The 27,949-nt window shown below is 25.5% G+C and overlaps 1 protein-coding gene across 3 annotated transcripts; it reads right to left on the reverse strand.

The window, feature by feature from the left end:
- Window positions 1-364: 364 nt before the first annotated feature.
- On the reverse strand, window positions 365-26,908 carry LOC112603488 (multiple epidermal growth factor-like domains protein 8). Of its 3 annotated transcripts, none has more exons than XM_025352066.1 (41): window positions 26,796-26,908; window positions 26,443-26,684; window positions 22,538-22,701; window positions 21,424-21,707; window positions 21,167-21,345; window positions 20,867-21,093; window positions 20,576-20,688; window positions 20,268-20,512; window positions 18,411-18,674; window positions 17,543-17,680; window positions 17,287-17,470; window positions 16,944-17,224; window positions 16,730-16,881; window positions 16,445-16,654; window positions 16,188-16,382; window positions 15,805-16,115; window positions 15,561-15,672; window positions 15,251-15,503; window positions 14,953-15,154; window positions 14,517-14,708; window positions 14,279-14,455; window positions 13,982-14,164; window positions 13,665-13,849; window positions 13,379-13,590; window positions 13,029-13,313; window positions 12,730-12,939; window positions 9,920-10,103; window positions 9,592-9,773; window positions 9,150-9,294; window positions 8,902-9,082; window positions 8,403-8,631; window positions 8,148-8,317; window positions 7,913-8,084; window positions 7,624-7,854; window positions 7,174-7,552; window positions 4,732-5,188; window positions 4,314-4,623; window positions 3,236-3,396; window positions 2,983-3,153; window positions 2,667-2,907; window positions 365-1,344 (listed from the first exon to the last, which is right to left on the reverse strand). In XM_025352066.1, the coding sequence occupies exons 2-41, from the start codon at window positions 26,630-26,632 to the stop codon at window positions 943-945; spliced, it is 8,763 nt and encodes a 2,920-aa protein (XP_025207851.1). In that variant the 5' UTR covers window positions 26,633-26,684; window positions 26,796-26,908; the 3' UTR covers window positions 365-942. The 3 variants fall into 3 exon arrangements, with proteins under 3 accessions (XP_025207851.1, XP_025207850.1, XP_025207849.1); XM_025352065.1 differs by having other exon boundaries at window positions 26,443-26,723; XM_025352064.1 differs by having other exon boundaries at window positions 26,443-26,723; window positions 26,792-26,908.
- Between the last annotated feature and the right edge of the window lie 1,041 nt (window positions 26,909-27,949).

Below are 27,949 nucleotides of genomic sequence, written 5' to 3' on the forward strand. Positions count from 1 at the left end.
TGTAAAGTATAATGTGGAATGTGGACCCTGTTAAACATTAACTAATTCTTAATTGATTTATTTAACTGAGTTTTTTTGGGATACTGGAATATTGCAGTTGAAAACTAATATTTATAAATTAAATTATGTTTTTAAAGGTATTTAATATTTACTTTAGTAAGTGACTTCATACAAAGTGGATTATGGACAAAAAAATGATTACTTAAAATTGATTTGTTTAACATTTTATCAAGTGTAATTTTAATTTGTATTTTTTTTTAATTATACTGATTTATTTACATTAACATAATAGTATAATAGTGTACACAAATCATTATGAAGAGATCAAATAATATAGTGTAATATTATGATAAAATCATAATAATGATAATAATAGTAGTAATATAAAAAGCAATCAGAAATTATTCAGTTCATTTATCATGGAAATTGGAAAGACTTAGTTAATTAATGATACAATAACTAAACACTAAACAAATAATAAATATGAAAGGATAAAAAAAAATAATTATAGAGACTATGGAGGGTTGTTGACAGCTACCAAAAAGTTTAAATAAATTATTCTTAAATATCAATTGACAAAATTAAACTTATTAATAAATTAGTTAAATATCAATTAAATATTTATCAGGTTTCATTACTCACAAATATCTACTTTAATATGGTATGTACTATTAATTGTATTCATTGGGAAATTGTGCACGGGTGCTAAAACTAAATGCGTTCGTCACGGAAGAAATAGCAACCAGTATATTATGTGCATGGCCCGCATATTAGTTTATTAGAGCCTTTCAGTGACTGTAGTTTAACACCATGTTTGCAGATTGTATTACAACAAATTATTAATATCGTTGCAAACAATAAAATTAGGTTGTTGTGACCAAAATCTTATACCTTACAAACGATATTTATATGATGTGTAGAGATAAGGATTAACCGTAACGATTACTGTGGTGCATTCCTTCTTTGCCTAGGACCGGCGGAGTTGTGATTGTGGTGGTGGTGGTGATGGTGGTGGTGCCGGTGTGCATTGTAAGCATAACCACCCCTTGGATTAAGCATGTTTAACACTAATGTGGAACCGAGTGCCAATCTCGTACCCGCCGACTGATGTCCACGGTCCGGAAGTTTGATCAGCAGCGTGGTAACCGCCACGTTCCCGTCGCTGGTCGGTTCAATTGCCAATGGCCTGATGTCACCGAACCGAGCCACCTGGCTGTTGTTTGATTCTGTCTGCTGTTGGGGAGTGCAGCAGTTCAGCACTATGGCCACAGACGCAAATGGTCTCTTGGCCATGTGCAACATCTCCACAACTTGCTGGCGACGGGCTCGTCGCATATCGGCTGCCTGAAGAGCAGATAAAAAGATATTTTAAGAAAAATTAACATAATATGATATTGTTATTTCTTAATCACAAAATTAAAGTTATGGAAAATTCATAAAAATCACAAAGTTTTATCATTATTCATCATATTTTACATAAACTATTATCGACAAATAAACCAGGAGAAATGTTGAAAAATCTTCTCTCCATATAAATGATAGGTACTTTCACAAAATCATAGGAGTATATGAATACATTTTCTGATATATGAGTAGCTAGCGGGAAATGCAACATTTGAGACAAGTACATTAAACATAAGATCTTAGAAGAAAAGAAGAAAGAATACATCATTTGCTTTAGAATAAAGTAACTTTTTTTAAGAAGCATAGTAAAGCAATAAAAAAAAAATTTAAATACCCATTTATCATCAAAACAATAGGTTGAATATTGATAGTGATTTGATATTTGTAGGTACTATAAAATGAATGTAAACCAAGTCCATTATTTTTTTTATGAGTTAGGTCTATAATTTATATTTTATTTTTGGAATATTTTTCAAAGGTATTAAAACCTTAATTTATAATTTATAAGCCAATGTACCATGAATTCATAGATAACATGAGATGAGTCCTAAATAACTTAGACTGCAGTAGGAGTGTTATAGTAAAATATTTCTTCTGAATCAAAAATCAAAATATAATCTTACAAAATAATATTATTGAAGTATACAACTGTAAGTCGATGTATGACATTTTACCTCAAACAAATATGTAAGTGGCACACTGAAAACAGTTAGTATTTTTCTATATGATAATGGTTCATGGTGGACCATTATAATAATAAACTTATATATATTATTATTATATTTATCCATCAAATTAACTGTTAATCGTGTTATTTTTTTGAATGATAAACTATAAATTATTTTTCTAAAAGTTTAAAAAAAAAAATTAAAACGATTTTAAATATTAAACTCTTAGTCTCACTCTTTACTAATTAACTAATCATAAAAGTAACAATATATTTTTAGTAAATAAGTGTTAAAAACTAAACTACAGGCTAAACAATTTGATCAAAAATATATGCAATAATAATTATTTTATTTCTCTTGTATTTTTTTTTTTTTACTTGTATTACTTTACTTTGTATTTCAGATTTTTATTTAACTAATTTTAACGACAACGACACCCACAATTATTAATTAAGTTGTCATGATTGTTAAATGATGTTGTGATGAGTTTTGATCAATATGAATTTGAACAAAATACAAAATAAGTGCATTTTTGATTTTCAAACCAAATGGCAACCCTATATACCTATGTAGTAAATATATGGTATTATTTACTTGTTTTGCTTTCCATCCAACAACACATACAGCGAGAAACAAAAAGAAACACGAAAAAAATACAGAGAAGAATACAAAGAGATCAATATGAAGTTGGTCTTGTCTAAAGAACACTGTTCCGTATGTTGGTACGGGTACTAAATGAGTGGCTTGAGCAGGCAACGATGAAATTGCTAACAACGCCATATAATATCTTGTAGCTGATAGATCATGTTTGTCATGTGGAAGTGTAATGATCAATCTAAAAAACAAATAATATAATTATGGTGTAATAAATATATTGGCACTATTATAGATATTTCAATTATTAACATACCTATTGTTCACATTTTTTACCATCAACAGCGACATACTTTTTTTCAATGTCACGTATGTAGATAAACCTTTTGTTTTATGCTCTTGATATGTAAATAAATGTCTACCTTTTGAAGAATTTGAGTTACTACTCACATGTTCAATTGTTTCCATTTCACTCAACCACTCAAACCTGAAAAAAATGAGCTCAGGTCATATTATTTAAACATGACTTGAATTGTTTACCATCCAAATTTATTAATAAATTTTATTACCTTGGATCAAAATCAAAAACATTTCTATTAAGTGACTTGTTTTTAGTAACAATGAAAATATCCTCATGTGATGTTAAGAAGAAATCGACAGCGCCTTGTGTTATGTCAACTGTGATTCTGATATCAACATTCATAAAACGTGGCTGAACAACGAAAAACGACTAAAATAAAAATAAATGAGTACTATTAAAAAACAATATAGTGAAACATTATACTCTACAATCAAGATTATTTAGAATGTTACAGATTTTTAAAATGTTATTAGAATATTGTAATAATAACAGAATAGATTATGGACTAGTTACTTGAAAAGATTAAAATGTTGTTAGACACCAGTATTATGAATAATGATGAGAACTCATTGTTACATAAAAATATTATCACAGTACTAGGAAAATAGAAATACCAATGTTAATTATTGAAAAAAGTTAATTGTGATGTCTGCTTTTACTCTAGCAATCGATAATAATTTCCAATCAAAGCAATGAATTTTGCATAGAAACAACTAATGATATGAAAAACTCCCAAATTATATAACTTACTTTAGTTGGTGATTTGAAAATTTAATTTTAGCTAGTTGTAAACAAAAATATTCTATACAATAACGTCCGTATATTTGGGAACATGTGATTTCATTAGTTTTTATTTTACAAAATAATATGTTGCTATGTTCCAAAAATATTTAATTTTTTTCATTAAATAACTTTTTTTTTTTTTTTGACCCCCAGACATATTAATGTTAAATTATAGATAAAATAAAAAAAATAATAGGAAGTATAGTAATAACTTAGTTTTACTAAGAAACATTTTTTGACCGATGTGATTTATCATTGCTTTAATATGTACCATCCTCTGGTATACCAAAAAAAATATAACAATGTAACAAAAGTGAGCAAATTTGAAATTAATTGTTTTTATCTTATTTTCTCAACAAATTATTTTTTAAGATTTAAAATGAATATGTTTCTATAGGACATCTAAATTAATATAGTTACTAAAATTGCATAAAAAAGTAAATATGCTATTTCGTATCATAAGATTACATTTAATAAAATATATTTCATATTTTATTGCATACCGTTTGTCCTGGATAAAGTGGAGTAGGCTTTGTTTTACATTCATCAAGTAGTTTGGCATCTAGACAAAATCGTACGTCTACACTCATTTGTTTGTAACACTGGTGACCATCAGTTGGTGTTCCCATGTATGATTCTTTGCATTTTGAACATTGTTGCATCCAACAAAGCTGAACGGTATTTTTTAATGATCGATGATGCGGTACACTCCCTGATTGACAATTTGTGTCACTTTCAGTATTATTTTGACAATCACACTTTTCTCCAGTAACTGGATCACATGTACTCCCATGACCATGACATTCACAAGGTCTACAAATAATGATTGAAAGCAAATATTTAATTTTATTACTAAGAATATAAATGATTAAAAATAATAATTAATAAATAAATTATCCATATTTAAAATAAGTCACTTGCCTACAAGGATCTCGATTATCGTTAGAACCTCGAAAATGACCAGATAAACAACCAGAACATGTAGGACCGGTTGTATTGTCCATACAATTGATGCAATATGCATCAGAAAGAGGGCCATCATTTTGCATAAAATTAGTATTAGGATCGTTTAAAATACTTAGAGCATCAAATGGTTCAGTATCGTATTTATCAACACATACTTGAGCATGCCCATTACAGTAATCAGAGCATGGTACACATTGACCGTGATCTATTGGGTTACCAACATAAAATAGTTTACACCGTTGACATTGTGGCCCTTGAGTGTTGTTTTTGCAACTCAAACATTCTGTTAAACGATCAGGTCCAACGCAATCAGAATGTCCATTACATTCGCATTGTATAGTACAATTAGAACCAACATAACCAAAACCACAGCGGCAGACATCTGGTTTTATACATTCACCTCTAACACAACCTGAAAACAAATTTATTTTAAAGTTATTTTTATATTTACATTTTAATTTTGATTTATAATAAGGTATATCCTTCAAAATGCAGTTTAACAATGAATTGTGATCTTCTGTAGTCTATTAGTCTATAATAATCATATAAGTATTATAATATGTGGTCTATGGTTTACAATATAAACTGTATTAAATTTAGTGATTTTACATGAAATAAATGATCATAAAAATGAAATAATAAAAATAAAATAAAATAAAATTAGTATTATAATTTTATAAATAAAACAAATAAAAACATTTGTAAATAATTATTCATAATTACAATTGTATAATTTAATCATAGATTCCTCATAAGTCATAAGACATTTTTCAAAAACAATGAATTCTTCTTACAATAAATAGTTAATAATATACCACAAACAATATATTATAATTTATAACCAACAAGACTATTGTCACCTATAATACCATTGAATTTATAATATTAGCACTGGTAAATAAAGAAAAAATGTTCATTAATAAGATATATATATATATATATATATATATATGTCGTAGGCCATATGAATAATTAGTTTTTTTTGCGAAAAGACTAGGCTCTTTGCAATAGGGTAGCCCGTTTGCGGACTACTTATTATTTTTCCAAACAGCCTGCTGTTTTTTAGGCTCATTGCATACAGACTAACAGCAGTTAGACCTTTTAAAAATTACAATAATTTTATGGTAATGACCATTTGACTATTGTATTACTAACTTTATTTTATATTACTAACTATGTGTAAAATGTAAACTGAACTATTATATTATTATATTATAAGTACATTATTTTCTTTTTGTTTATAACTTTGCCAATATTATATTTTGAATGTCTAATAGTCCATGATCGAATTTTGGAATATTGATATGTCGTAGGCCATATGGATAATTAATTTTTTTGCGAAAAGTCTAGGCTCTTTGCAATGCGGTAGCCTGTTTTCGAACAACGTATTATTTTTCAAAACGGCCTGCTATTTTTCAGGCTCATTGTATACAGACTAACAGCAGTTAGGCCTTTAAAAAAATTACAATAATTTTTGGTAATAATTATTTGACTGTTGTATTACTAATTTAATTTTATATTACTAATCATTTGTAAAATGTAAATTGAACTATTATATTATTGTATTATAGGTACATTATTTTCTTTTTGTTTATAACTTTGCCAATATTATATTTTGAGTATCTAATAGTCTACAATCTACTTTTGGAATATTGAATAAAATATAACTAACAACTTCAATTATAACTAATTTCTTATCGCTATTTCTGTATCATTTTTTCTGCCATCAATATTCCAAAATTCGATCATGGACTATTAGACATTCAAAATATAATATTGGCAAAGTTATAAACAAAAAGAAAATAATGTACTTATAATATAATAATATAATAGTTCAGTTTACATTTTACACATAGTTAGTAATATAAAATAAAGTTAGTAATACAATAGTCAAATGGTCATTACCATAAAATTATTGTAATTTTTAAAAGGTCTAACTGCTGTTAGTCTGTATGCAATGAGCCTAAAAAACAGCAGGCTGTTTGGAAAAATAATAAGTAGTCCGCAAACGGGCTACCCTATTGCAAAGAGCCTAGTCTTTTCGCAAAAAAACTAATTATTCATATGGCCTACGACATATATATAGATATCATGTAATATGTAATTTGAATAAATAAATAATAAAATTACCATAATGATGTGTTAGTATAACATAAAATAGTGATAGACATATTGGTAAATTAGGTGACAACCATATTATATTAATGTATTTTTAAAATTATATATTTATTTTCTTAGTAATATATTTTAATGTGCCATTGGGTGGCTGCTTTTATCACGTTTATATCAAACTATATTATATATTTCCGCATGCATACTTATTGTAATAATTTATTTACAGATTGTACGCTTTAATAATAAAAGTTAAATAAAAAAAAAAATATTTTAATGTACTACCTTGTGTACAAATTGGAATACATTGAGAATTATCATCAGGTTGATAACCATTGCCACATACACAATGGAATCCATCAGCAAGATCAACACATTCTTCACTTTCTGGATTACAGCTATGATGACCATTTACACATTCATTTTCTGGTGGGCAAGTTATATAATACCATGCTACAGAATCATTTAAATTTAGTTCTTTATTTAATAAAGCCACATCTGTAGATAATGAAAGTGCATCATCTATTCCATAAATGAAATCATGAGTTTCTAAGTGTTGATAAGCTGCCATTTTTGGTTCAGTATTTAAGTGTCGAAGTAATTCCTGACATGAATGGTTAGGACCAGAAGCTGGACTAGACATATAACCTTCCGTACATATTCCCTGAAAAAAATAAATAAATATTAGTTCAGTAATTTTTCAATGAAAATATTTTTTAAACAAATTGTAATTACTTGTCCAGTTTTGTTCAACACATCTAAAGCACACCATCCACAATGGGTATGGCGGAGACATGTGGAACACTGAGTATAACTAGAACAAGGTTGAGGGCAGCGATCTATATTACCACCACTAAGAACAAGTCCACAAACACCTCCAGCACAGTACAGTGGTTGATAACTAGGTGAAATGCACTCATTTAATGTAATTGACCAACGACATTCATGCCATCCTCCTTCACCACCCTATTAGTTAAAATAATTTTAATACAATTATAATTTATTAACATTATGAATATTTTACTTGAGATGATAAACATGTTTCACAAGATTTGTGTGCAGAACAGCGCTCTGGACAAATAGAAGAATTTTTTATTTTGATACTTGATCGTTGATTGAGATCTAAACTAGAGCAACTCCATTCAAACAAAGACCCACTAGTTGAAAGAGTTCCAAACTCAGATGTATGCATTTGCCTGAACATGAAAAATAATAAATTATGATCAATTTAAGTTACAGAAATTTTAATTGACACAAACCTAGTCCATAAACAATTTCCTTGCTGATGACACTTTTCACAATTAGTTGCCATACATTGAATACTTGGACACATTTCTACTTTTGTTACTGTTTTACATTGATTATCACAGCTTGAAGGGTCTTTAACACATTGTCCTTTAGTGCCACAATTTGCACACCACGAACAAACCTAAAAATAATACATTAATATTAAATCTAAGGTACTGCTGAAATAAAAAAAATACTAAATCTAAAACCGTATTACTAGAACATACATTTGAATTTTCATAATGATTATTAGGCCATGTAGCCAAACAATCGGTACATGTTGTGTACTGTTCACAAGATCGACTAGATATCCAATTTGAATTGCAAGATACTCCATTATTTGTTCGTGATGTACCATTAGTCGAAACACAGGGATTAAAGCCTGGACCAAGATGAGTAAAACAATAACTGACATTTGTTCCTATCACTTGACAAAATGAACATCCAACCAATGATCTGATAAAAATAAAGCAAACAATACATAGGTAGTTAAAATCTTCATAGTGCGAGATTCACATTTATTCTTTTCATATATGAATATTAATATTATTTTCATACACATGAATCAATAATATAACAGAACTGTTGATAATTTAACTACAAAATTATTGAAGTAATATACGTAAACATAAAAATAATATGAATATTTGTATTATACAATTAAACAAATTTAAAATATTTATTTATCTATAAATAGTATTAAGTTAAAATAATTTTTAACCTAACCTGCATTTATCTCGTTTACCAGACCACAGATTACAAAGATCATGTGGTAACTGAATCCGTGTAACACGAGATTGTATATCTCCAGCAAAACCACCAAGAATATACATTGACTTTGTTTCTAGATCTAATGTCATTGCATGAGCATGAGTTGGTGGCGGCGGCAAACCAATAATAAATATATCTAAAAAATAAAAATTATTATTTTCATTTTAATTTGAACTGTACTTTTTTTATTGAATTAATTTTACCTGAAGTTAATAAACGTATCCATTGATTACATGCATATGAGTAAGCTATAAGAGTATCATTTGTACTAGGTGGATCAGTTCTTCCTCCAAAAACAAACATGTATTCATCTGTTGTAATAGCTGAATGTAAAAATCGTCCTCTCGGCTAAAAAATTTAATAAATAATTTTTAGAAAGATATTGTGAAAAATATGGTTATAATTCTAAATACATTTGTTAATCTTAATAAAAGTAATAAAATGAAAATAATACACTATTGTCATTATTTTGAATATTTGAATATTATTTTTAGTTGATAATATATGTCAAATAATAACTATACTATGAATTATAGTAAATACGTGGAACAAAGTTTTATTGTCAAAGATCATTCAATATAATTTTATTTATCATAATTTATACAATTGAAACAAATGTTTACAATATTTAAACAAACTACTTACTAGACTATTTTTTGGAGGATTATAGTCTTTGAAAATAGGTAAAATAGTCCATATTTGAAATTCATAGTTAAGGGCGAATAATTTATCTGTCATTATTGTTTGATTAACAGAATAAATATATCCACCAAATACATATAAACTATCTGTTGGCCCATGATATACTGTACTATGTCCATAAATGCCTAATAATCAAAATGTTAAAATAGACACAATATACAAAGATATAGTTAACAAAACATTAAAGTATATGAGTAATTAATTGAAAAAAAAAATGTACTATAAACTAATAGTTAAATAATTTAAAATGTTTTTTTTATGAAACTCTTACCAGCTGGTCCATAGCCACTTGTTTTAAACTTTTTCCAAACCTCTGTTTGCATATCAAACTCCCATACATCTTCAAGAAAGCCCATATCTGGACTAAAACCTCCAATCAATATAAGACTCTCTTTATCACCAACTGATCTTAATGTTAGAGTATGTCCAGCTAATGGCGGAGGATCCAATTCCGTCTGAAAAATATAAATATCGTACAATACATTAATAAAATGTCAACAAAAAATTAAGTAAATTAAAATTGGTTAAATTTTGTACACATGTGAATTAAAAATGTAATAATGTGAAAAAAAAATGAATAATAGAGAACAAGATAGGTAGAATTCCTGTTCTATCAGTTTTTAGTTTAATAGGAATCTTATTGCCAAATCATAATTGTCATTAAAAAAAATTAAATTACAGTTTGATTTAAGTATTTTTAATGTCAAATCAAATATGAGAATACTTCTAATACTATCAAATAAAAAAATAGAAAAATAATTGATACATATTACTTTATTTTCATACACCTGTAAACTGTTACTATTAATTTATTTTTAGTTTAGATATAAGGGTTTTGTTTGTTATTTTCTTATTGATAGTATAAATTTAGAAAAATCAAAGAAAAATTCTAACTACAAAAAATAACTTTGATTTGAAACATAACAATTATTATACTTTATTTATGACGTATAAATAAATGCTTTATATTTTTTTTTTTAACTTAGAAGATGTACTGTTAATAATCACAACATAAGTTATTTTTTTTATAACTTAAAATAAGAAATTTGTTTCTTAGATTTTTGTCATTACAAAAGCTAAAATGATATGTAAATTTAAGTGCTCATAATTAGTGTAGCTAACTGTGCAAAATATTTTATAGCAAAAATAATACTAATTTATTTGAACTTAAAACAAACTTTTTCCTGTGAATTTATTAATTCCGTTAAAGATGACTTTAATTTGAACCAATTATAAACAAACGTGTAGAACAATTAACAAAAGAAAAAAAAAATGGTATTTTTATGTTAACTAACAAAATTATAATAAAAACTAATTCGCTCAAAGTCTGTTCTAAACTTATCCTTTATATATTCTTGGGGTAACAACAAATAATTAATCAAATATTATAATTTTTCATATTTCTGTAAACAAGTAAATATTATTACACATGAAAAAATATGTATAAAATGTTTGTCAATAAATTAAAATAATTTTAACTATATCAATCGAATCTTATTGACTTAACTAAACTATACATCAAAACTTAAATCAATTGTCTGTTATCATAGGGATGCACAGACTTATGAGTCAGGAATGGCTAAATTAAATCTGACCTTCCTCCTGTCATGATCATTCAAAAAAAAAAAAAGCCATAGAAATTTTCAACACAAATTTTAAAGTGACCCTATTTTTGGTAACAGGAAAATGTAAACAATCATTTAACAATCATTTTTCATTTTTTTCACATATACAATTCATCAATATTGATTTAAATTTTAACCAAATATAATCTAATAAAACAATTCAAAAAAACATTCAAAACATAATATATAATATTAATAATTGTCAATTAACATTAATATTTATTTATTAATACAAATTATTCATTATATAATTTGTATGTAATATAATAAATTATTTATAAACATACATTACATACAATTATTATGCTGTCAAATAAAAAAATGTATTGTCTATAAATATACTTGTTTTTAATTGTGTAAATATTTATGATTTTAATTTATTATGTTATACATTTTCTACGGCTATAACGCCTTATTACTTTCTTAGGTACCAAGTACCTACATATGTCATATATAAAAAAAAACTCAGACAGAGTTAAAGCCTAATCAGTCCTAACCATTCGCACGCCTATGTCCATTAAATCTATTTTATTTGAGGACACTACATTCAAATGTGTAATAACTGTCTTACAAACGTACAATATAGACAATTTAAGTTGATCTATCTCAAGTTTATGTAATAACATTTAATAATAGAGATAATTGACATACTATCAAACTTAGACATATGAAAAATTTTAGTGCATTCATTTTAGGGTTTATAACAATATTTTAAGTTTGAAGTAAAATACCATGAATTCCGCTTTAAAGACTTATGGATAATAAAGTTCAGTCATTTAATAGACTTAAAATTGCCTGGAATGGTCCGGATGTATCCAAATACATTGTAAAAAATTCAGTTGTAAGACTCAAACTTCATGAAAAAAATGGTTGAAAATAAACATTTTTGGTTAGTTTAGAAATAAATTTGTTTTCAAAAAATATACAAGAAATGTCGAAAATTTTCAGAAATTCCATTTCCAGAATATTAAAACATAATTCAAAACGAACCACAATTACAAATTTTTTCATAAATAATAAGTATGTACATACATAATTTATAATTTATTAAAATATAAATTTATAAATTTTTTAATTATAATTTTTACATTTATTCACTAATAAGTAATATGTATATTAATAGATTAAAATAAATAAAGAAAGATAATAAAATAAAATTCATAAGTATTTTGTTTTTTTTTTCCCCCAATTCGCCAATAAGATTTACTTTGTGCTGATCCCAAAGTGAGTTTTATAAGCGACGTTCACTATATAATAATTTAAAAATGTTCATAACTCGTTAAGAATTAAAATATTGTAAAAATTTTGAAGAAAACACAAATAATGTTTAACTTTTAAGTTTGATAATATGTTGATTCACTTTATTGTTAAAGTTTACTACACAAAGTTTGTATGCTCATAAGATGGAGAAAATATACGAGGATTTTTTATAAAATAATATATAATAATTAATTACTTGTATGTCTATCCATCTTTGATCTTTTAAACTAAATTTCCAAAAATCTGATAAAATTTTCATTGAATATTTTGTAGAACGACCATAAACAGTTTGAATTTGTGTTAGACCACCATATACATATATTTCCCTTCGAGAATGTACTATTTCAGCTGCATGAAAATACCTCCCGTTTGGCATATGAGCATCATTTGTACCATCCACTGTGACCTTTTAATAGTAATTAACATATTATTAATAAGTAAAATTTATCTTAAATATTTTATTTATTTCAGACTTGAATCATCAGTGTTGCTTACTTGCATCCAAGAATTATTTTTAGAATCAAATAAACGAATATCATTTAAAGGACCATGCGATAATGAATAACCACCAAATAACCACAGTTGACCGCGCCTTGTAGCAACTACTGAATGCCCAAAACGAGGCAATGTTTGACGTAAGTGATCTAAATTTTCTGATACGTGAGCAGAGTTAAAAAGATCTGTAAATATAAGTGGTTGCCTCAAATGACTAGGTATAGGAACTGAAATTGAACAATCTTCTCCTTCATAAAAACTTTCACAAATACAACGACCATATTCCTGAAAATTCATTAAAAAAATTATCAATTATACAAATTCCTAGAATTTAACAATAATCTATTTACATGGTCACATTTTCCATGGCCTTTGGCATAATTACAATCATTTGGACATATTATATCTTGACAAAATACTCCAGTACTTTTGTTTGGACAAACACAATGGTTATTATGACATAATCGGCTTGGGGGACAAGAGTCTGGGCAGCTAAGCACTTGGTATGTAGCATTAAACCCTTCAGTAGGTTCAGATTGTTTGTAATATACAGTCATCACACCTAAATTGTTAAATAATTGTTTAATACATTTTAACTTGTAATATAAAAATATTTAATTTAATATGTAAGCTTACCAGTAACTCCTTCTATAGTTAAAGGATACTGAGAATCTCTAGTACAAAATACACCAAGAGAATGAGCTGGGTGTGTTCTAGACATAGATACAAAATTTGGTAGACCATCATACACATAAACACTGTTCATACCACATGGGACATTAATATCATTATCGATTGTTAACTGTATCACATAAGATCCACTAAAAGTAACAACAAAATTAAATAATTAAAATATTAATATATGTGCAGACATCATCACTTAATAGCTATTATTACAAAATATTATATGTATATTTGTTTTTTCTAGAACTAGTAACAGCTTATGAACTCACATCGCAGTTGAATTATTTCGTATGTTTTCAGGATCAATTATCCAGAGACATTCTTTTGATGGCGGACCTTCCAAGCGTGTTTCCCAAGCACTAATCTCTACAGATTTAGACCCAAAACCCTGAGGGCCCATACCAGATAAAATGCCTCTGGCCATACACTGATGATAACAAAGACTTCCATTTCTATAAAATCAAATATAACTTTAGAAAACAACTTTTAAATTTTAAATTAAAATATAAATATTATTTTTAAATAATCGATTAATTTATTAAAACAAATTTAATCACAATAATTACTTTGGATTTCCAAAAAATCCTTTCTTGCAAAATTGACAATTATCTCCTTCAGTATAATGTTTACAATAACATTTACCGGAATTAGAATCACAAATACCTAGTTGTTCATCACCATGATTGTTACAATCACATTTGTGGCATCCTTCTAGTGATGTTGCATTACCATAACTTCCAGCCCTACAAAATAATTATTGAATAACTATGTGTTTAGTATTTTTTTAAAGTTTATTGGACTTACTTGCAATATTCACAATATTGTCCAGTGGTCCAATCTTGACACTGGTCACATGTACCGGGACGTTCATTGCAGGTTGAATGATTATTACACCCACAATTAATTGCACAATCAGCTCCAGTCCATCCAAGATCACATTTGCATGTATAATCAGGTGCTCCAATACAATAACCATTAAGACATTTATGATAACACCTATAAATTGAATTATTTTTAAGTTAAACGTATAAATTATATAATATTTTATTTTCTTCTTTATGACATATAATGTTAGTGCTACATTGGTTTGAAATCAGTATTAGATATGTTTTATTAAACAACAAAAAGTTGCTCAATATGAATAAAAAGTATTCATCAATTTATTTATGAGGATTCAGTATAATCACAAATTAAATAAACTGTATAAATCTGTGGTATAAAACTAGTTTATGAAACTTACGTTCTTGTACATGAATGTTTTCCATCGCCAATAAAACCTCGTTTACACTGACAGCTGTATGAACCTTGAGTATTAGTACATTTGGCTTCTTTATGGCAGTCATGTAGTCCTAGACCACATTCATCAACATCTGGACATTGTGCATAAGCCCAACTTGAATCTTCTTCATAAGTGTTGTTGTTCATTATATAGGAACAAGTTCCTAGAAGATAATAAACATAGTTAAATATCCATTACATACAAATTGATTGTTAATACACTTATTTTAATAGCTTAGATCATTAAACAATGAACATACCTATAAATGGTTTACTAAAATCACCTCCTGTACAAATCCCCTGGATTGGGTTATTACTGTCATAACACCATCCACAACCAAGAGTTTTTAGACAACTAGAACAATTCATACTTTTTTCGCATGAGGTACATGCTAAGTTAGGTTTATCTATTTGCATCTGTCCTGATCCATAATAATGAACACTTCTGTCAATCCATTCTCGACATCGTCCAAATTGATATTCCGATGTATATTCGGAAAAATGGAAACATTCCTAAAAATTATAATATGTAATTGAAAATTAGGCTAGAGATAAATAAAAATACTTTACATTTGTTGCTCGGCACCACACACATCTACCATTGTCCAAGCAATCAGAACATGAATGTCTATTTGAACATGGGATTGGACACGATTCAATAGATACTACTCCTTCAGGTAATCTAAATAAAATTGTGTAATAATAAAAATAATCAAAACATTAAAATGGTCAGTGTATATTGCTAGTTAATCAAAAGATATAATTCTTTAATAATTTTAATTTTTATAAGAAAAAAAATTCTGTATTAACAAACCTTCCACGTCGTTCACATTTGGCTTCTTGACTCCACCATTCACAATATCCATTTTGAATACAATCAACACAATCTACATGATTAGAACAATTTGGACATTGTTGAGGTGATATAACAAGATACTTCCATTCATTAATATCATCATTACTATGACAAAAAATTGAATCTGTTTGATTTCTCGTGGTACAAACTGATTTTAATTCACACCAAGCACAATTAGCATCACTAACACATATGAGACAACTTTGATAACCAGCACATATTGAGCTGTCTCTGCTATGATATGGTTCAAGATACTCCATTGTAAAAGGCTATTTATATTTAAAATATATTATTACATAAGTAATAAAAAACATAAAATATTTAATAATAATTATAAATACCTTTGAATTATTATGTCCTTTATTGTGCTGTAATTCTACAATAGCTGTACCAGTGTTTTGAGAATATGTTATATTTTTATAAGTAGTTAAATCTAATAAATATCGTTCAGGAGCATGAAATGGTTGATCTTCAGTAGACCATGATGAAAGTTGCAAACATTGCCAACCATCAGCTTTCAATGTTATATTAATTTCCTAATAATTAATTTTAGTGAATAAGAAAATATAATTAATTTTAGTACTAAAAATGTATTTACTGGTTGATACATATATGGAGATGTCATTATTAGCCGTGTATTTGTAAATCGAGAGCATAATTGTAGTTGATCTTTATGATTGTCCCACATTTGAGGAAATCGCAAAAATCCAGAAAGTCTTACAATCATTGTACCGCCAATTGAAAGATCAGCCCGTGACATTGGTAAATGGGTAGAAACATCAATGATACTTGTATTTACTACTGTTACCTATAACAATTATTAATAATTTCAAAATATTAAATAATAATCAAAATTATTAATATAAAGAAAAGTTGAAATTACTTGATCTGGTTGGGAAAAATTCGCAGGATGTAAATATTTGAAAAAAGTCAATCCTGATCTTCTATCTAAGGCTCTGCAATTGTCTGGATAAGCAACTTCTATTCCTCCGCCATTAAAAATATTGCTATGTAGACCACACACCTCATAATTATCTGTACAAATTTTAACATTTATTTTATGTAATAGTAAATTTCAGATGTAGAATGAAATTTACCATTTTTATGATGACATCGACCATCTTGTATACACCAAACACATCGACCTAATTGCATAATATGGGCAACTGAAGTAGTTGATTGATTATTGTTAAAAGGAGTACTTTCCCCATGAATTAAACACGAATGACAATCAGTTAAAGCAGAACAAATACCAGGGCATCTGGTTGTTTGTAAATTGGTTGTACAATTTATACCTCCATTGCGTCCATAACAAGTATCGTCGGAAGAACACCATCCACATTCAGGATTTGCTGTACATTCTTGAAGTCCTTTATGTCTAAATATTAATTTTATTATTATTAAAGGATAAATATTTATATTTTTTTTGATATTTATTACCTCAAGCACATAAGTTCTAAATGATATGAATCATTTCCTGTAGGAACTAATGTTGGTGGTAAAACAAATGCTAACAAATCTGAGTTTATGTTTCCACGATAACCACCAAAAATAAGTAGTGTGTTTCCGTTTCGAACATCAGAGCCATGTCCAAATACACCAAACATTTTTTTTCGAGTGAACTCTATAGTAAATATATTAAAATTAAAGTTGTAGAAAATAAACAAATTCAAGAAAGAAATATTTATTTATTAACCTTTTGTAGATAAACCAAGGACATCTCGGCTAAGCCAGGTATTACAACCAAGATGATAGAGATATATTTCATTGTCATAGCAAATTTCTTCTTTGGCATGTCTATGCGTATATCCTCCAAAAACAACAATATAATTTCCTAAAATCAAAAGATTTGATAAAATTTTAGTTACAATGTATTAATTTGTTTATTATTTATTAAAAATATATTCAATAGCATAAATCATATATATTTAAATGGTTAAGCTTTAAATAAAACTATACGCATTAATAATAAAGAACATCTTTCTCAACATCTGTTTAGCTTTTATCAGTTAAGAGAAGTATAAAATTGAATTACTTTTAAAAATTATTTTTACCAAAGCTCATATTACTTAAATTAATTTAAGACTTTATAAATATTCATTGAAAGTAATTATAATGACAAATTTTAATATCTAAAAAAGCTACAAGTAAAAAATTTGTTAAATTATTTAAAAAATACTATTATTGTAAAAAAATGTCGACTTAAGATTTCTGAAATTTCTTTTAAAATAATATGGTTATTATTGAGTACTAGTTGTCTAGATACATAAGTGAGCATTAAAAATAATAATTATAATAGTAAATATTTAATTATTTTAAAATTTTATGTTCCATATTTATTTAAAATAATTGTAAGTTATGTCTCATATTAAAGTAAAAATTAAGTAAGGTTTGGCATAAAAATGTAGTAGATATAAATATAGGGATAGTTAAAGGTTGGAACACTGTATTTTAGAGAGTATTGACAAATTTAAAACTAAGACAAGTATGTATATATTATTATAAAATATAGTTAACTAAAGATAGCTACATATGAAATTCTTAATATGAGTCAATATACAAACCCATTATATTTGCAGAGTGAAAAGCTCGTTCGTTAGGTACATTTGATGCAGGATATTTTATTTCAGACCAATGCTGTGTTGGTATATTAAAAATAAACATACGATCACTAAGTTTTGAAAACCATGATGCACTTGTGACTATTCCACCATAAATAATGAGAGATTGTGAGCGAATATCATATACTGTCGAATGAGCTGCAACCCGAAAATTTAATTCTTTACCACCTCTTGGTTTAATTTCTTTCCATTGTTCGTTGTCATCATCTTAATAAAAAAAAATAATATATTTAATTTTAAAATGCAATAATGATTAAATTATTTATTTATTTTTAACAGTGTTGATTCATAAAAGAATTTGACATAAAAGTAATAAATAATAGTTAAATCTACATTAAAAATAATGAATATTAATATTTTTAAGTTAAAACATAATTTGACTAACTGTTTAATTAAACAGCCTAAAGGGGGAAGGTTGGTAACTACTTGATTGAGCTAAAGTGTACTTTGATGTATGTGTTAGATTTGAATTAAATAATTTATTATATTATGTCTACATTACAAGGTATATTTTATAATGTATTTATATTTCCTACTGTAGTAATTAAGTTTACTATTAGAAATGGCTAATGACTAATAAATAAGTTAAATTATTTAATTAAGTGCTTATGAATTTTTTTTTAGATTTTAGGTTTACAAAAAAAATTACTTATTAAGAATTTTATATTACATTTTCAAACATTAACATTAAAATTGAACCTTTTTACATTATTAACAGCAAAATAATTTGCAAATTGTATCTTTAAATGCGTATAAAATAAATTAAGTCCATGTACTAAACTTAATTTTTGAATACCTTTTATAAAACTTATAAAAAACCTTCTATTACATTTTCAAGACATATTTTGAACAATTTTTCATTAGTTACAATTATTATAAAACTAAAAAAATCGAAGATGTGAAATGTCAATAAATAACTAAAAATAAATCAATAAAATAAACTATATATAGTTATATAAAACATTTAGTGAGCATTTAAAGTATCAAAAGTGATTTATTTTTGAATTACAACAATATAAGAAAATCAATATTGTAGAAACCTGGTTTTGCATAAATATCTGTTTTCTATAGTTTTTGTTTTGATAATTATCAAAAAAAATAATGGGATATTTTCAGATTTTTATTTTTGACACCTGAACTACCAACTAGATTTACTTTTCTACTAGAAAAGAATACAAGTTGAAATTTTAAGCATTTATCTACTATAAGGTGTCTTTGAACAAAAAAGAACAATACATAATTGTAAAATAAATACATTCATAACTCTGCTTAAAATTTAAAATTAATTTGTTATAAATTATACTGTTTACTTATAAAATTAAATATAAAGTAACTTTTTTACAGAACCTTGAATAAATTAAAAAATTTAGAAGTAATAGTAAAATCTTAAAAATTGATAGCATGTTTTTATTTTATTTTTTTTTTTGGAAAAAGATTATTTAAATACCACGTTTATATGCACCTAAAATATCAAGATTAGATGTTGAATACAATTAAAAGTTAATTTAAATGTTTTTTAGTTTATGCTTTATATTTTGGATTCCATAACCAAAGGAATAGTCCATACAGGTAAGTCTTACTCTATGGTATAGTTTTAAGTGTACTTTAATTCGCATTAAAGCGTTTACATATATTTCTTAATCCTGTAGTAAAAGTTTATTTGATTTGACAAATCAAATTAAACAATTAATGCGCATTAAATGCTACTTATAAAATTGGTAATAATTGATTAAAATCTGTTGTTAATATTTATTTAATAGTATGTATTTTATTTAAATCTTATAAATGTTATAAAATTACCTGTATTAAGTTGAATAGAAAATATCTTGGAAGAAAAATATCCTTTGCTATTACTACCGCCAATTAAATAAACAGTATTTGTATGTTCCACATAAGTTAGAGTATGTCTTGTAAGAGCAGGTGGTATTACTATTGAATTTTGAGCTCGTAAAAACCATTTTTTTGTATAAATGTTATAGAACCATAATTCCCCTGATAAACCATTTTTAAGTTTACCACCATACATAAGAAACCCTCCATTGTACCTAAAAGAAAATTAAATTACAATTTTTTTTTTTTTTTTAATTTTCATAAAGTATGTCATTTACTTTGTTGCTGCATGGCCAAAGCGAGGTGCTGGTAATCGTTTTTGTTTAATTTCATTTAATATATGTTCATTATTCTCATCATAAGGAAATTCAAACGGTGAATGACGAGTATTCTAAATTATAAAAAGAGCATACTTAGTAATTAAAAATTATAAACATTAAATACAACTTAAATATATAATTCAAAGCAAAAGTAGTCAAAATTGTATAGATGTAATGGATAATTTAAATAAATTAGTTTTTTTAATGTAAATAATACACTTATATTTTATCTTGATAAAACTAAATTACATCATTTTGATGTTCAAGGAACGTTGAATCGTCAGCTAATGATACAAAAATATCATGTAATACAGCAGACCACGTTTTATTTCTTCTATGTTCATTTACACGACTAGTATTATCAGAGGATGAATATTTAGATCGATTTGTTCCAATCGTCGTGTCTCCTAACTTTGCAGTCATTAGAGCATTAATCGTAGCTGATCCAATAGAATTGACTGTAGTATGTAAAGGATCTATATGTGTATAATAAACAAACATAAATATTAAAATAATAAATACTTATTTATTAAATTAAAAATATGTTACCTATAACATTATCATTTTGATCATACCACATTGAAGTGTTAAACCGGAATACAACAAGATCACCTAGAATATTATTTAAATCATAACCACCAAAAATGTATAAAGAATCAACCTCAGAAATATACACAGCTGAATGGGCAGCTCTTGGATGAATACCTCCCTGATACAAATCATGCCATCTAAAATTCAATAAGCGATGAAATCTTGTAAATTATGAGATAACACTTAAATAATGAAAAAATAAAAAAATATCAAACCTATTTCCTGTAGAATCAGAACTATTCAATGTGCAACCCATTCCTGAATAGTTTTGTAGGCAATGACATCGGCCTTGTTTACACACACCTCTGTTAGGTTCACCACATTTATCGGGACATAGTTCAATTCCACAATCGGGGCCACCCCATTCGTTATCACATACACAAAAATTTCGAAGGCAAAATCCATGACTTGAACAATTTCTTGGGCAATCAGATACATAATAGGAAGCTTCAAAACCTTCTAATGCATAATTTGTGTCACTGAATAACAATATCAACATCTAAACATAAAAAAACAAAATCCACTTAAATCAATTAAAAAATAATAAGAATGCATTTTTTTAAATAATTTAAGTAAAAAAAAATTAATGTTTAATAATAATGAATAATTTTAATTCAATTATGTATTAGATAACTCTTAAAATGCATCATATTAAAATTAAAACTGTTACCAGGATAATAATCTTTATAAATAAGATTTGATTTCTTTCTTAATATCAGATTTTGAATATTCACACATAATATATACATAGATTTTAAAGAATATAAATCAAATAATAAACAAAAATATATTAATCATAATATTTTAAGTTAGGACTATTTAATAATAGAACTGAGTTTGTGAAAATAAATAAAACAGTAATCTTTCCTTATTTTTTTATAACTAAACTTTCAATTATTATAGTTTATTAAATTTGTAATAATTTATTTTATATTCATAGAAATGTTAAGATAATTATTTCTATTTGGAGGACGTAACAGTATAAAATACAAGTAAATAATTAAAACATAATTCCTAGATCCATGTAATTCCCTTGTAAAATAATAAAACATTAAATAGGTACAAATGTTAGAAAATATTGTCATAAAATATTTTAATTAGTAGCAATAAATAATTTTTTTAATTGTATAATTATTGTTCTTATAAATTGTTATCATCAGTGCCGTAACTACCCTCTGTGGCGCCCTTGGCGAATTTTATTTTGGCGCTTATTTTTGTTTAAAAAATCAATTTTAATTGAACTCAAATGCGCCCTTGGCGAGCGCTCATGTCGCCAACCTCTATTTATGGCACTGGTTATCATGATATATTGAGGAAAAAAATACTTACAAAACCTGATGATGCTAATATCGACTGAGGTTGATTCTTTCCACTATAACTTCCAAGGAGGGGCGAATTAAACGAATCTCCATCGTAAACAAATATATAATCATAAGAGCATTCCGTGTTTAGAGTCTTGAATTCCAAAGTAATAAACTGATTTGTACTATTTGCTAAAACAAAAAACAAAAAATATCTACAATCGAAACCTTAATTTTTGTAAGTCAGCAAATATATTAACAAGAAAATCAAGAATTATTTAGAAGTTTATACACTTAACACATTTAATCAAATTATAATATTATAAATAAAATTATTTTTGTATGATTTATTTTTAAACAGTAAAGTTTTCACAGTTAAGCATTAAATTAAACTGTAAATATTAATCAATTTACCAGAAACATTTATTATTATAAAATGCCATGTATAAAACATATATTATATTTATTCAAAAAAATGATCATATAATAACAATTTTAAAACAGTAAAATTAAAAGATAAAAATAAAAAATGAATTATTATGTTAAATATTAAATTAACTTACGAGTAACTATAAACTTATTTTGTTATTATTTTATTTGTTATTTAAAGTATAATTGATATTGCCTTGTAAATGCAATTTAATCTATATTAGATTATGTGAAGAGCAATTAATTAATTAAACAATGATATGTGTTTTTATTTTTATTTTTATGTTTGTTAAACAATACCAATTATAATTATTTTTTTATAATTTAAAATTATTATTCATAAAGAATTTTAAGCTTTTAGGTATATTAATACATTATACGTTTTATAAACATAATGAAATTTTCAAAACATTTAGGTTCATTTTAAGCTAATGTTTCAACAACAAACCTATTCACACCATTTTACTGTAAGTTGGTATCAACTCAGAAGTTAATAACAACAGTAATACAAAAAAAAAACAAAACACATCATAATGTATGTATATATTTTATACATACTATTATAATAATTAATTATTAATAATAGAGTAAATATAATTTTTTTAGTAAAAATTTATTTAACTTACTAATGATAAAATAAATTACTATGTTATAATAACAATTAGATATAAATATATCAAAAAATACACATAGTCATATAGACTGAGAGACTTTCAAACTTAGTCCCTAAAATTACAGGTTACTTTTTCACCAGAGCCGTTAGCTATACTTTCTTCCTTTAATTAATATTTATTTATTTATTTATTTAATATTTGAATTTTGAAAATAAATAATGCTAAAATATTAATAAAAAAAAAATAAATTTAAAAAAATATTTTGTTTTTAATTTTTCTTAGAAAGAAAAAAAGAAAAAAATATTTTCACCTTGATAATAACTCAGTATCAATACATTTATATATAGCTTAACATATTAGAGTAAACTTTTAATCCTAGACAGAATAATAATCAAATAATGATACCTTTTTTAACACTAAAATATTTGGTCAAAATTCAAATATTACATTCTTATTAGCCTGGTTACAAAGAGTTATAACTTATAACTTACAACTTATAAAATATAAAATAAACAAATATTCTATATACCAAACCAAGATTTAAAGTTCAATGATTTTACTATGAAATATAAATTAATATTCTGAATAAAATGTAATAAAATAAGTTGTTTTTTTATTTACTGATACTTGACTATTGACTAATTGAACAGTATGTCACAATTTGACTATCTAGGTCAGTGTTTCTTAAACTGTATTCCGCAGAGATCACTTCAAGATTCCATGGAGCTTAAATATTTTTTTTCAAAATGTTCAAGAAAATTACTTTATAACATCTAACTAAAGATTAGTAGTGGCTAGAGAGAAAAAAATGTTTGTCATCAATATAACCCAGTATTAAGAATATTAGTAATAATAAAAAGCAATTTTACTTATCTCGTTAAAATTATAATTTAGTCTAATTAAAGTAATTTAAGTATTATTATATTACAATTATTATTATTTTTACTTTAACACATTTTATGAATCAAATACCTTTAACATATTATTATTACACATAATTTTTAATGAAAATAATCCTAAAAAAATAGGGATTCCACAGATAAAAAAGTTTAAAAAATACTGATCTAGGTTATCAAAACGTACTGCTTTTTCTGTTATCATAGACTTAATAATTTATACGTGATCAAGGAATCAAAGATATAGTTATTTATTAGGTATGTTATTTAAAATATAAACTAAAATATGTATAAGTTAAATAATGTGTTCCAGAAGCACTCCTTATACAAAGTTAGGTAGAGTTTAAATATCTATTACATTAATAAATATTAAAAATAACTTAATAAATTGAATTAAAACTAAAAATGGAGTTTTGTTAAATCTTATATTTTAAAGGTTTCAAAACTATGTCACTTTTGTGTTATAACTAATAAATAATTTAAGGCTCAGCTATGTAATAATTTAGAATTAATGTAGTATCTTAAAATATATTTGATTTATAATTTAAGTTATCTAGTTTCTTTTACATAATAAAATATTAATTCTAGCAGCCACTTCAATGGAGTTTTGAGCTGTAGTCATGATAATAGTTTTGGACCAGTACTGTACAATGATTCAATATAAGACATACATTTTAACAATTTATGCAAACGAGAATCTAAAGTTAGTACTATTCATATTAGATATACTGAAATATATTATAAATTGATATAATATTTTATAGAAATAAATTACTAAAATATCAACAAATGATCTAATTTATGTTTTGAATTTGGCTATAATATTTTGATAAATCAATCATATTATCTTAAAATAAAACAATAATTTATTTAACATTATTTATTTATTTGGATAAAAAGACAAGAAACTAAAAATATATCAATAATTTCTTAAAAAATTATTCAACAATTATTTTTTATCATGTATTAATTTTAGGTATATAAAAGTTGAAAAATTCAATAAAGATATTAAATGGTTTTTTATCACATTAACGGTAATAAAGAAAAAATTTAGTCTTATATCAATATTTAATTTAGTATGTTTGGGTTATAATTAAAGAGAAATGACTTATAATTCAAAAACAATAACAGATAATTTGTCAATGGAATTTTTATTTTATGACCAAGAACTGAAAATTAATATTTTGGAATCCTTAAAAATCATTAAAAGTTATCCAAAGCTATTAATATTTAAAGGAGGATAAGTTAATAAAAAAAATTTACTTGAGTTGTTAATTGAGTATTAAGAATATTAGTTTATAAAGGTTATAATAGTTAACATATAATAAATCCAATCCTAGAACTTTAGAAGTTTAAAATTAATAGGAAGAAAAGTATTAACTTAACTTTGTTGAAAAAAGTTAAATAACATAATGATAGTATAATTTTAACATTTTTTAAATAATAATCAATAATTTAGTTAGAAATAAATTTTATATTAAACAGCAAGATACCTAATAAGATACCATAAAATTGGAAAACAAAATAAAAATTAAGAATTAAGCATTGATAGGCCAACTAGTTTAGTTTATTTCATGCATATTTTGAGCAATGTTATGACACTATGAATTATTATATTACCAATGATTAATAAATAATGACTGAGATATCAAACTAAATTCATTTAGAATTTATAGTTATAACTAGCATATCTATTGTTATTATCAAATAAACAATACCTATGAACACATTGCTTTATTTATTTCATTACATGATACCAATTTCACATATTAAGTAGGTGTATAATAGTAGGTAATATAAAAATATCATATAACTTAAGAATGTAAGATAATTAAAAACAAGTTATTTTATTATTTATTTGCAAATATTAACTATTATTGTCTATTGGTATAGAAGTTGGGACAATAATTAACAGATATATTATTCCAATTAAAACTTGTAATTGGTAACAATAAAAACAAACCTACACTACAGCTCTACCCAAAGTAACTTACCTTTAATCAACCATTCACAATGAGTGTTCTGTGAGTAATTTGTTCCTGGTGGACCATGAGTGATGATCCCATTAGCCTGGGATAAGATGGTCCGAGTCTTGTCGCAAGGCACGTCATTTGAACAAACAACATTCAATAACAAGGCAATTGCCAACAATTCCCTTGGAAACATGACAGACTTTTCTCCCATTTCCGTTTAACATGTTGGATACACATGAACTGCAATCCTCATTGTGTCATTTCTAAGTGCAACAGAATCTGTCGATAAAGTATCCGATGACCTATTAAGATGCATCGAAAATTCGTAATCAATAACACGAAATGAGCTATGAATGTTGGATATGCATACCTACATAGTTCCGCACAATACTGGCAACATTAAAGAAGTGTACACGGGACGGTCCCGAACGGTATTCATAGTTAAATGTTAAGTAAATAAAAAATTTATCCACTAATTCAGTATACAATTCATTAATTCATCGTCTTATCACACAGTTTGTGTTTTGATTTCTATGCCATTATCACATAAATCGTATCGTTACTCGTTATCACTGAATATTATGACCAAACAAAAATAAAATACAGTACAGATATTGATGTTTTTTTATTATCACATAAGTACATAATAATATTGATAGTGACTTGCCTATCTATATATTATGCTACTTGTAACATGCAAGTGTACAACAAACGTTCTGTATTATTTATATATATATATTTGTATATAAGAATATGAGGAATATATTTTGTATGGGTATATCTACAACGATTTCGTCCAAAACTATTACCTAGTAGATACCTACCTAATACAAAAATTATTATTGATATTCTTTTTTCCTTGATATTTGAATAGATATTTTTAATTTTTTTTAATTTAATTCTGATAAGTGATATTAATTAATCTTTTCTACTCCCAACTTTACATTATATTTATAAACGTCAATTTCCGACTAGACAAATTAATTGTAGGTAAGTATACAGTATATATTATATACATCATATTGTATACATTTGGATAATTTAATATAAAAACGAATTCAATCTGTAGTAAAAAAATATAAGTATTTCTACAAAAATACTAAAATAAATAACTGGTAGGTAACTTATGTTTAAATATTTAATATCTAAATCATAATTTTTAAGTACAACTCTTGAATAACTCTTGAACCTAACCTAAATAGGTTTTTAAAAATTTAATTAATAATACATTGTTAACATTATTATTTACATTTTATCTGAATTAATTAAACAGATGAATAAATTAAAGATTTACATTACAGAAATAATTATCAATTCTTTATTGCCATTAATTAAATTATCCATGTTTAATATTACTAAATACCTACATCAATCATTATTTATTAGTAAATGGTATAACATTAACATGTCATCTATACTTTGATATATCTATATTGACTAAGTAAGTGAATACAGCGAATAACTAGAACACTTAAGTTTTGATACCTTCCTAAACCTGCGTAACCATAATATAATAATATTATTATAC

Source organism: Melanaphis sacchari, unplaced genomic scaffold (genome assembly GCF_002803265.2).
Source record: "Melanaphis sacchari strain LSU unplaced genomic scaffold, SCAv2.0 Contig109_pilon_pilon, whole genome shotgun sequence".
Taxonomy (NCBI): Eukaryota; Metazoa; Arthropoda; class Insecta; order Hemiptera; family Aphididae; genus Melanaphis; species Melanaphis sacchari.